Consider the following 11693-nt stretch of genomic DNA (forward strand, 5'->3'; position numbering starts at 1 on the left):
TGTTCTGGACAATTTCTGATGGATGGATATGATCCAAATCTTCACAATTGTTTCTAAGGGTTGGACAGTGATATTCAAGAAGCTTAGGGGTTGTTTATAGTTTTGTGGGGGGGTGGGGTTGTGTGTGTGTGTGTGTGTGTGTGTGTGTGTGTGTGTGTGTGTGTGTGTGTGTGTGTGTGTGTGTGTGTGTGTGTGTGTGTGTGTGTGTGTGTGTGTGTGTGTGTGTGTGTGTGTGTGTGTGTGTGTGTGTGTGTGTTGGTCCTGAGGTTTGAATTCAAGCTGAGGCACTGTCCTGAGCTTTCTTTGTTCAAGGCTCAGGCTCTACCATTTGAGCCACAGCCCAACGTCTTTTTTCCCCCTTTTTTAGTGCTTAATTGGAGATAAGAGACTCAGGAACTTTCTTGGCTGGGCTGGCTTTGAACTGTGATCCTCAGAGCTCAGCCTCTTGAGTCGCTAGGATTACAGGAGTAAACCATCAGCACCAAGCAATTGTGACATTTTTAAAATGGTCATACACTTATATACTGAACTTGTACTCAAAAATGGAAAATACTTTTTCCTTCTTTTTGGCGCTGGAACTAGAGTTTTAACTCAGGGCCTTAAGCTGTCACATGGCTTTCTGCTCAAAGCTAGAGCTCTACCACTTGAGCCCTACCTTCATCTCCAACAACTTTTTAGTAGTTAATTGGAGATAAGTCTCACAGACTTTTTTTGCTAGGGCTGGCTTTAACTCTCAGCCTGGGTAGCTAGGATTCAGGTGAGAGCCACCAGCACCCAGCAACATTAACATTTTCTAGTAAAATTCAACACTAACACTTCAAGTCTTAAGCATATTAAATGAGAGTCTTATCTATTAACTTTATGAATAAAAATTAATCTACATTTTAAAGTTATAGAAAGGGCAGCTGAAAAATTAGTAAAAGATTGGAGGAGTGACTCAGGTGGTCAAGTGCCAGCCAATGTGCAAAAATAAGCGTCAGATACTGCGTTTGAGTCCCAATCTTGGACAAAAAGAAGTAAAATAACAACATTAAGAAGTACAGTACTTGGGGGTTGGAGAAAATGATGGAGGGGATGACACTGTTCAAAAAGAAATGTACTCATTAACTGACTTAACCGTAATCCCTCTGTACATCACCTTTCAAATAAAAAAAAATGCCCATGTAATTGTAACCCTTCTGTACAGTATTTTCACAATAAGAAAAATATTTATAGTATTTTCCAGGCACTGGCAAGTACTGTAGATAACACCTGTAATCTTAGCTACTCAGGAGGCTGAGATCTGAGGATTGTGGTTTGAAGCCAGCAGAAAAGTCTGTGAGACACTTAGCTCCTATAAACTATTCAGAAAAAAATACAGAAGTGGTGTGGTGGCTCACGTGGTAGAACACTAGCCTTGAGTAAAAAAGAGTTCAGGGAGAACACCTAGGCCTTGAGCTCAGGCCCCAGGACTGGCCAAAAAAAACCTCAAAAAACAATAGTAATTATTAAACATGACACTACATGTTAGGTATGGTGGGAGGAACCTCTCTGTTCATTATTTTATTCCACAAGACCTGTGGAAAGTATGCTACTTTCTCTAGCTTAGAAATGGCTCCACAATAGAGGTTATTGAAAGTTCAATATTATGTAAAAGAAATGCATGAACTGGGAAGGTGGCTCAGTGGTAGAGCGCTTGCCTTGCATGTATGAGGCCCTTGGTTCGATTCCCCAGCACCACATAAGCAAAAAGAAAAAAAGCCGGAAGCGGTGCTCAAGTGGCTCAAGTGGTAGAGCGCTAGCCTTGAGCTGAAGAGCTGAGGGACAGCACACAGGCCCAGAGTTCAGGCCCCATGACCGGACTCAAAAAAAAAAATAAGAAAGAAATGCAGGAAGTTGTTTGTTGTGATCCTTGGGGGAGTCCAGCACAAACTCCCTTCAAACTGTGGTGATTTCCAAGATGTCCCTCCCGGTTTCCATGGTATACTTCCTCTTTACTGTTTCACTCAGTAAAGATTCCTGGACTTGGCTGCAATGTAAAGACCGTACCTTTCTTATGGTATCTTTATTTTTATTTGTTTATTTATTTATTTATTTTTGCCAGTCCTGAGGCTTGAACTGAGGCCTGGGCACTGTCCCTGAGCTTCTTTTGCTTAAGGCTAGCACTCTACCACTTGAACCAAGGCACCACGTCTGGCTTTTTCTGTTTATGTGGTACTGAGGAATCGAAGCCATGGCTTCATGCATGCTAGGCAAGCGCTCTACCACGGAGCCACATTCCCAGCCCTTATGATTGATGCCTTTGGAATGTGCAGTTCTTGCTCCTTCCCTTTCCTTTCCTCTTACGCCACACCTCCATATAATTGGAGATAGAGTCTCACAGATTTTTTGCCCAGGTTGGCTTCAAACTTCCATCCTCCAGAGTTTCCATTTTCTGAATAGTTAGGATTACAGGTGTGAGCCACCAATGCCCACATTCTCTTTCTTTTTGGAGCAGCCTGGCCTCATATTTGTGATCCTCCTGTCTCAGTCTCTCCAGTGCTAAGAGGGTAAGCATGGACCATCATGCCCTGCAGTATGTAGGTTTTCTCAGCTTGTATGCCTGTCATGATTTTATAGTGGGGGTGAACTTTCTTGCTAAGCCCATGGGAAATCAATGGAAACTCTTGAGTAATATGGCTAAGGTCTTTGTCTTCCAAGCTGATTGCCAAGAGAATGATTGCCAAGAGAATAGCCTGTTTCTCCGTCACACAAATGAGTGGGGGATAATTCTATCACCTCTTCACGAATTCACTCAAGTCTACCAAGCAGCTACTATGGGCCAGGTACTGTTCTAGGATGGTAAGATAAAAGGAAGGCTGTATCTTAAGGGATCTAGAAAGCTGTAAGCAGTTTCAGCATTTCTTATCAGTGGCCTTGTCCTGGCCTTTGCACCCATCAACTGAACAAAGATCATCACCTAAACAACAGCCAAGCTACACACGAAGAAGTTTCGGAAAAGAAACCTCTCTCTGCTGGGATTCAAAAGGCAAAAAAATAAAACCCCCAAATCCTTTTCATTCACTCTAGATGGTTCTCTGAACTGCCTTCAAGACAGCTAGCTGGAGGTCCCTTGGATTTCTTTTTTATTCCATTTCTTGCCTAGACACCCTGACCTTACAGCAAATCCTCGGTCTGCAGCGACAAGCTGAAGTCGGGTTTGTGCCAGGAACTCTCCATGCTGAGAGTTGCCCCCAAGAGAGGGAGAGATGCAAGCTGCTTCCAGGGAATCGTCTATAGGAGTAGGGGCTGCCAGGGGCGCCAAGCGGGGGTGCCCACCACCCCGAGATGGCACAGCGAGCCCCACCCCCACCCCTTCACTCCAGCCCAGGCCTCGGCATCACGGGACTTGTTCAGAAATTGAAACTGAAAACAGGAAAAGTCCCTCTCCAACCCGCCGGACGCCCTCCTGCCTGGAGACAGCTGACGGCGGGGGACGGGCTGGCTCCTGATTGGCGGGCGCGCGGGGGACTTTAAGCGCGCGCGCTGGGGCCCGCCTTCGCCTTCGCCTTCCGAACTCCGGCCGGCTGGTGGAGATGTCTCGCCCCGTGGTCTTCGCCTTGGTGGCCCTGCTCTTCTTGACGGGCTTGGAAGCGGTGGAACGTGAGTGCCGTCTCCTCCTCCTCCTCCCCCACCCCCAATCCCACTTTTTCTTCCCTTTGTCCCTTTTGGAACTCTCTTATCTGGGTGACACTCTGCCCCCCCCACCCCACCCCCAGTTTCTCTCTCCCCCGCTCACTTAGGCCCAGGATGCTCCAGCATCAGAGGGTCTCCCCGCACCCCACGGAGGGGGGAGAGGGGGCTCCCGGAGTTGAAGTGACACCAGGGATAAATGACAAGTCGGGATTGCAGTGGAACCTGACACAAAACGCACTGGAATCCGTGTCTGAAAAGCATGCCTCCTGGGGCTGGGAAGGTGGCTCAGGGGTAGGGTGCTTGTCTAGCCTGCCTGAAGCCCTGGGTTCGATTCCTCAGCACCACAGACACAGAAAAAGCCAGGAGTGGCACTGTGGCTCAAGTGGTAGAGCGCTAGTCTTGAGCACTGAGAGGCTCAGGGACAGGGCCTGGGCCCTGAGTTCAAGCCCCAGGCCAAAAACAAACCAGCATGCATCTTCCCCTTCCCTTATGGGATTCTCTGGAGCAAGGTGGAGAGTCCTGATCCTCCAAATGTCCTCGCAGAGGGCTGGCCTTTTGGCACCTTGCCTGGTACTTTCCAAACTGTACAGTCTGCCTTCCGCTTTGAGAAAGTGGAGACTTGTCAGTTGGGGAAGAGGGCAATCCAAATAGTTACCAAGATTATTCTAGACCCACAATCTGGAGCCTCTTTTTTTTGGGGGGGGGGTCAGGTACTGGGGCTTGAACTCAGATCCTTGCGTTCTTACTTCGTTTTTGTTGTTGTTTTGTGGCAAGGCTGGCTGGCATCTGGCCTGCTCCCATTTGAGGCCCACCTCCACTTTCCGCTGTTGTTACAAGGAGATAAATGTCTCGGGGATTTGTCTACTAAGGCTGGCTTTAAGCCTCCAGACTCAGATCTCAGCCTCCTGACAGCAATGATTAAAGGTGTGAGCTACTAGCACTTGGCTCTTGAGCACTTTATAAATGTCTGGCTATATGCTCTCATCTTCTCTGCTTGAAGAAGAAAAAAATATTATTTGGGAAACTCCCAAATACATACATATTATATTTAAACCATTTCTGGGTAATATTTGAACATGTGTAATGTTAATTGTCTCTAAAAGGTCCATATCCATTATCATCTATGCATTTTTACTGCGAGCATGGCTTAACTTTTTAATTTTAATTTTAAAAGCTGAAATAACTCTTCCAAAGATACAGAGCTAGGAAGTAGCTGAGCTCAGATTCAGCTGGGTGCCTGTGGCTCACACCTATAATGATAGCTGCTCAAGGAGGTGACATCTAAGGATCAAGGTTCAAAGCCAACCCAGGCAGCAAAGTCCTTAAGACTCTTATCTCCAATTGGACACACAAAAAAAATCTGGAAGTGGAGCTGTGTCTCAAGTGGTAGAGCTCTAACCTTGAGCACAAAAGCTCAGGGACAATGCCCAGGCCCCAAGTTCAAGCCCTAGTACTGGCATACACATGCGCGCGCGCGCGCGCGCGCACACACACACACACATACACACACACAATCCCTTCTTAGAAGAGTTATGATGATATATTTGCAAAATCTCGTTGTATTTCATTAAATTCATTAAAGAATTCCAGGCCAGCTGAGCATCGGTGGCTCATGCCTATAATCCTAGCTACTCAGGAGGCTGAGATCTGAGGGTCACGGTTCAAAGCCAGCCCGGGCAGGAAAGTCCGTGAGACTCTTATCTCCAATTAACCACTAGAAAACCAGAAGTGGTGCTGTGGCTCAAGAGGCAGAGTGCTTGCCTTGGGCTGTAGAGCTGAGGGAAAGCGCTCAGGCCCAGAGTTCAAGCCCCATGACCGACAAAAAAAAAATCAGAAAAAAGAATTCCAGGCCAACACTGGCACCAGTGGCTTACACCTATAATCCTAGCTATTCAGAAAACTACTATCGGAGGATCCCAGTTCAAAACCATCCCAGGCTGGAAAGTCTGGGAGATTCTCCTCTCCAATTAATCACAAAGAAAGACAGAAGTGGTGCATAGTTCAAGTGGTAGAGTGCCTTGAGGAAAGATGCTTAGGGACAGTGCCCAGGCTCAGAGCTAAAGGGCAAGGATCAGGAGAGAGAAAGACAGACAGACAGACAGACAGACAGACACACACACACACACACACACACACTCGGGGAGGGAGGGAGGGAAAAGGAGAGAAATAGAAGACCAGATTTAACACTCAGTGCCTGATTCAGCTTGAGGCCAAGTTAGCCTCAAGTGAATTATTCTGCTATTCTGGCAATTTTTAAATGTTCTGTTCTGATGTTTCACAGTTGTTCCAAAGGTTCAAGTCTATTCCCGTCACCCAGCAGAGAATGGGAAGCCAAATTACCTGAACTGCTATGTGTCGGGTTTTCATCCACCTCAGATCGAAATAGAACTGCTGAAGAATGGAAAGAAGATAGAGAAAGTGGAACAGTCCGATCTGGCTTTCAGCAGGGACTGGTCTTTCTACCTTCTGGTCCATACCGAGTTCACTCCCAATGACAGGGATGAATATGCATGCAAAGTTACTCACTCCACTCTGAAAACGCCTATGGTAGTGAAGTGGGGTAAGTTTTCAACGATTTTTCTGAGCTGTTGAAAAGTTGTACTTGAGTAGAGTCACTGGGCTTTTAGAAAACGCAGGTTTTCTAGGGCTGTCAGGAAAAATGCCTAAAACACTGATCAGTGTCACCAGTTAAAGAGATTTTGGCACCGCGGGCTCCCGGAGCCACAGGAGCCCCCCCACAATGAGACCGGGAGTGGCAGCGCCCCACCCAGGCATGCGTGTACACTCTTCTCACACGCTGGCTTCCTCCAGCCTCATGGACACTTAGCATCAAGAAGCCTGACACCCCACCATCCTGGCCTCCTACAATCCTGGCCCCTCCTAGTGTTTTCTGTCTTGGTTTAGGTTTCATTCTGAGGCTAGTAGGCAGGGAGTAAGTCCTACTGGGTAATTATAAACAAGCGTTCAAGAGTTAGGAAACATTAGCCTGTTCTGCCAGTCTTACCACTAGAAGATTTGGACAGCTGTTAGCACATAGTATTTTATAAGTAAAACTTAAAGTATTTTTCTTTCTGTTTTCTTTTTCATAGAGCGAGACAACTAACCAGCATCCTGGAGGTGGGTTTTTTACTTTTAAGAACTTGTTTGGGGGGGGGCTGGGAATGTGGCTTAGTGGTAGAGTGCTTGCGAGGCATGCATAAAGCCATGGGTTCGAGTCCTCAGTACTACATAAACAGAAAAAGCCAGAAGCGGCACTGTGGCTCAAGTGGTAGAATGCTAGCCTTGAGCAAAAAGCAGCTTAGGGACAGTGCCCAGGTCTTAAGTGTAAACCCCAAGACTGGCAAAAAAAAAAAAAACAAACCCCAACAACAACAAAGAAATTGCTTTGTATAAGAGGGAAGGTATGACATTGTCCAAAAAGAAATGTATTCTTTCACATATATAACTGTAACCTTTATGTACCATCACCTTTAAAATAACAATTAAAAAAAAAAAGGAAAAGGGGCTGGGAAGGTGGCTCAGTGGTAGAGTGCTTGCCTTTCATGCATGAGGCCCTGGGTTCCATTCCTCAGCACCACATAAGCAGAAAAAGCCAGAAGTGGTGCTGTGGCTCAAGTGGTAGAGCGCTAGCCTTGAGCTGAAGAGCTGAGGGACAGCGCCCAGGCCCAGAATTCAGGCCCCTGGACCCAACAGCAAAAAAAAAAAAAGGGGGGGGGACATTTTAGATTAAAGATGTGGTTCAAGCTGAGCACCAGTGGCTCACTCCTGTAATCCTAACTACTCAGGAGGCTAGGATATGAGGATTGCGGTTCAAAGCCAGCCCGGTTAGGAAAGTCCTTAAGACTCTTATCTCCAATTAACCACCAGAAAACCAGAAGTGAGCCTATGGCTCAAGTGGTAGAGCGGGAATGTAAGGCCCTAAAGAGAAGCCTCAGTACTGGTACATTAATCAGAGTACCATGTCAGCAGACAAAAAAAGAATGCTATGGAAATTCTTTTTTTTTTTTCTCCCATGTTGCGGCATGAACGGTAGCCACAGGTCTAACTGTTGGCAGGGCTGTGGCTTTGCCAACATCATTAACCCTCTAAAGACAGAGCAGAAGGCTTGCTAGCGTGGCAATTAGTTATCCAACCCCCCTGCAAGGGTTTGGTCTTCCCTTATTTCCAGCGAGGGCATTTCTGCTATTTCTTCGAAAATGAACCACATTCTTTTCCTTGGCATAGCAGTGGCTTTGTTCTTCTCCGAAAAGAGAAGGGGTGACATAGTTCTGCATTTGTCTCATTCCTTTGATCTCCTGTTCAGACTCTCTGGGAAGTTACTGTATTTGTTTTTTAGTCTTCTAGGCCAGGGTACCTTGATGCTAAAAATCCATTAGAATTGTCTATTATATTCTAGGGCAGAGAATTGGTTTGAGAGAGCATCAGAGAGGTTGAGTGGTTTTCCCAATCATCTAATTTAAGAGTTTGAGCTGGGCTGGGAATGTGACTTAGCAGTAGAGTGCTTGCCTAGCATGCATGAAGCCCTGGGTTTGATTCCTCAGTACCACATACACAGATAAAGCCAGAAGTAGTTCTGTGGCTCAAGTGGTAGAGTGCTATCCTGAACAAAAGAAGCTCAAGGACAATGTCCAGACCAAGAGTTCAAGGCCTAGGACTGGCAAAAAAAGAAAAAGAAAAAGAAAGAAAGAAAGAAAGAAAGAAAGGAAGGAAGAAAGAAAGAAAGAAAGAAAGAAAGAAAGAAAGAAAGAAAGAAAGAAGAAAGAAAGAAAGAAAGAAAGAAAGAAAGAGAGAGAAAGAAAGAAAGAGAGAGAAAGAAAGAGAGAGAGAGAGAGAGAAAGAAGAGTTTGAGGGTAAGACTCAAACTCTAATATCAGCATTACTGCTAATGTTTCAGGAGCATCATTGGATTTGAAGAGTTGTCTGCAGCTACTTCTTTTTAAAAAGTATTCTACCCAACAGAAATGTGATAAAATGGATGGTTTGAGCTGTAATCCAAATAAAATAAATTTCATTACTAACTTTCTCTATTTTTCCTTTTCAGGTTTGAAAAGATGACTGGTCTCATTGGAAATGTTTCCTACTGATATACATGTCTACTTTATGTACCAAATAGGTTATAACCATTTAAAGACAGGTATCATCCATCTACTCTTTATTTCCACTTCAGGCATCATTGGCATGTTTATCTTCCTGTAGACCAGACTTTCAGAAATAAAACTGAGGACTAACATTGGTCTCAAGTATCTTGTAAAAAAAATAATAAAATACCTTGAAAACCTAAAACAAAATTTGGCACTTTGTGTGTGTGGGATTTTTGGTGGGTCATGGGGCTTGAACTCTGGACCTGGCTGCTGTCCCTCAACTCTTCAGCTCAGGAAGAGTGCTCTACCACTTGAGCCACAGCGCCACTTCTGGTATTCTGGTGGTTAATTGGAGATAAAAGTCTCACAGACTTTCCTTGCCTAGGCTGGCTTTGAACCTTGATCTTCAGATCTCAGTTTCCTGTGTAACTAGGATTACAGGCATGAGGCACTGGCACCCAGCTATTTTGACACAGAAGGTCAGTAGAAACAAAAAAAAGCCTAATAAAAGTAACAGTTGATCCTATAGGAACCCCTTACTATATACTAAACTCTACATATCTAAGAAATTGGAGAGACCACACAGACCTAACTGAAGCCTGGTACAGTGAGGAGCAGGCTTTTCCACCCTGTAGGGCACTTCCTCTTTCACTGTTTTGACCCACAGCGGTGAAAGCAGAAGACTTGCTGCCACAGCACTGTTATTTGAAATCATTTTCAAAGTCATTTTGCAAAACTTTTATAGAGCCAGATCTGAGTAAGGCATCAGTTGATACTGTGTGTTCTGTTAAAAGTTGTCTTAAGGGCTGGGAAGGTGGCTCAGTGGTAGAGCGCTTGCCTTGCATGCATGAGGCCCTGGGTTCAATTCCTCAGCACCATATAAGCAAAAAGAAAAAAAGCTGGAAGTGGCGCTGTGGCTCAAGTGGTAGAGCGCTAGCCTTGAGCTGAAGAGCTGAGGGACAGCGCCCAGGCCCAGAGTTCAGGCCCCACGACCGGACCCAAAAATAAATAAATAAATAAATAAAAGTTGTCTTAAGCCAGGTGCCAGCTGCTCACGCCTGTAATCCTAGCTACTCAGGAGGCTGAGATCTGAGGACTGAGGTTCAAAGCCAGCCTAGGTAGGAAAGTCTGTGAGACTCTTATCTCCAATAAATCAGAAGTAGAAAACCAGAAGTAGCACTGTGGCTCAAAGTGGTAGAGCACTTGCCTTGAGCTGAAGAGCTCAGGGACAGTGCCCAGGTCCAGAGTTAAAGCCCCACCACTGACAAAAAATAAAATAAAGTTATCTTAAAAGGTGGGAATGTGGCTTAGTGGTGGAGTGCTTGCCTAGCATGCGTGAAGCCCTGGGTTCAATTCTCAGCACCACATAAACAGAAAAGGCCAGAAGTGGCGCTGTGGCTCAAATGGTAGAGTGCTAGCCTTCAGCAAAAGCAGCTCAAGGACAGTGCCCACGCCCTGAATTCAAGCCCCAAGACTGGCAAAAAAAAAAAAAAGTCTTAAAATTTGTCTCTGGGTTCAAAACATATGCAAGTCAAAACTTCCACAACAAGGGGCTTTGGGAAGTTGGCTCAGTGGTAGAGTGCTTGCCTAACATGCATGAGGCCATAACATGATACAGGCGATAGGCAATCTTTACTGTAGAGCTTGTGCATTTGGATTTTGAGCCTTCTAAACCATGAGCTAAATAAAACAAGTTAAGTGGCTTGTGTCCTGTAGTTTGTTATAGTGATACAAGCCTAATACAGTCATCCATAAAAATAGGATCATTATTCCTATATCACAGCTTATTTGTTTCATTCACTTTAATCATTTACTCAATAAATATGGAGCACTTATTTCATGCCAGCTACTATTCTAGGAGAAAGTGGTAAGAAAGGCTTTGCAGCTGTGAAGTTCTAGGCAATACTTTTACTTCCAATGGCTCTTTAGGTAAATGCTCATTAAATTACCTAAAAGCATAGCAGAGATACCAGGAAAAAAAACCTCTTGACACTGAGCTAAAGGGCTTTGGGCAACAAGATGGTCCTCAATCTCTCTAGAAGTTTCCCCCAAGTTTAGCCCTGCAGGATAATCTCTTCTGGTGGCTTAGTATTTCCAAGAATGACCTTCTTATTCAAAGAATTCACAGAGTTGCATTTTTCAGAAGCTTCTAGATTTACCTCCTAAAAATAATCCTTTTGGCTGGGTACCAGTGGCTCATGCCTAAAATCTTAGCTACTCAGGAGGCTGAGATTTGAGGATTGAGGTTGGATGCCAGCCTGGGCAATAAAGTCCTAAGATTCTTCTCTCCAATTAATCAGCAGCAGACAAAGCCAACTGAAAGCACAAGGCACTGGGTTAAAGCTGCTTCTTTAGCTCATCATCCCCAAGGACCATATTTGGAGTTGTTTTCTGAGCCCCAACAGTGGCTCCGAAGTAAACTTGATACTTCTGGCGCTGATGTGATTCTCTAAAATGCTTTAAAAAATCTCTTTTTTCTTTCATGCGATTATTTCTAACACATTTATAAGATGATTTCTTTGTTGCTTTGTATGTCCCTCCCTCACAGTATAACCCCTGCTTTCACTGTATTTGATGTCGGTATAATTTGTGGAGGGGAAGGGGAAAAACAAATCGTTTAAATAGGGATACAGGTGGACCCATCGCAACAATGAGATGTACAAGTCGTTATGTCGAAAACGAACTTTACAACTTTGGGGGAGTGGGCAGGGAGGAGGGGGGAGGATGGGAAGGGATGGGAAGGGGAAACAAAGGAGGAGGCTACAATGCTTGATAAGAAATGTACTCATTATCTTGCCCATGTAATTGTAACCCCTCTGTACAGTATTTTCACAATAAAAATAAAATAAAATAAAAAAAAAAATCTCTAGGTAGAGCTGGGAATGTGGCTTAGTGGTCGAGTGCTTTCCTTGCATGCAATGAAGCCCTGGGTTCATTCGATTCCTCAGTACCACATAC

The 11693-nt window shown here is 44.9% G+C and overlaps 1 protein-coding gene across 1 annotated transcript; it reads left to right on the top strand.

Moving 5' to 3' along the window:
- The first annotated feature begins 3513 nt into the window (after positions 1–3513).
- On the top strand, positions 3514–8942 carry B2m (beta-2-microglobulin). The gene is made up of 4 exons (XM_070006003.1): positions 3514–3621; positions 5936–6214; positions 6744–6771; positions 8696–8942. Exons 1-3 carry the CDS (start codon positions 3555–3557, stop codon positions 6755–6757), a joined length of 360 nt encoding a protein of 119 aa, XP_069862104.1. The 5' UTR covers positions 3514–3554; the 3' UTR covers positions 6758–6771; positions 8696–8942.
- Positions 8943–11693: the final 2751 nt, after the last annotated feature.

This window comes from Dipodomys merriami, unplaced genomic scaffold (genome assembly GCF_024711535.1).
Source record: "Dipodomys merriami isolate MVZ:Mamm:240054 unplaced genomic scaffold, mDipMer1.0.p SCAF_69, whole genome shotgun sequence".
NCBI classification, from domain to species: Eukaryota; Metazoa; Chordata; class Mammalia; order Rodentia; family Heteromyidae; genus Dipodomys; species Dipodomys merriami.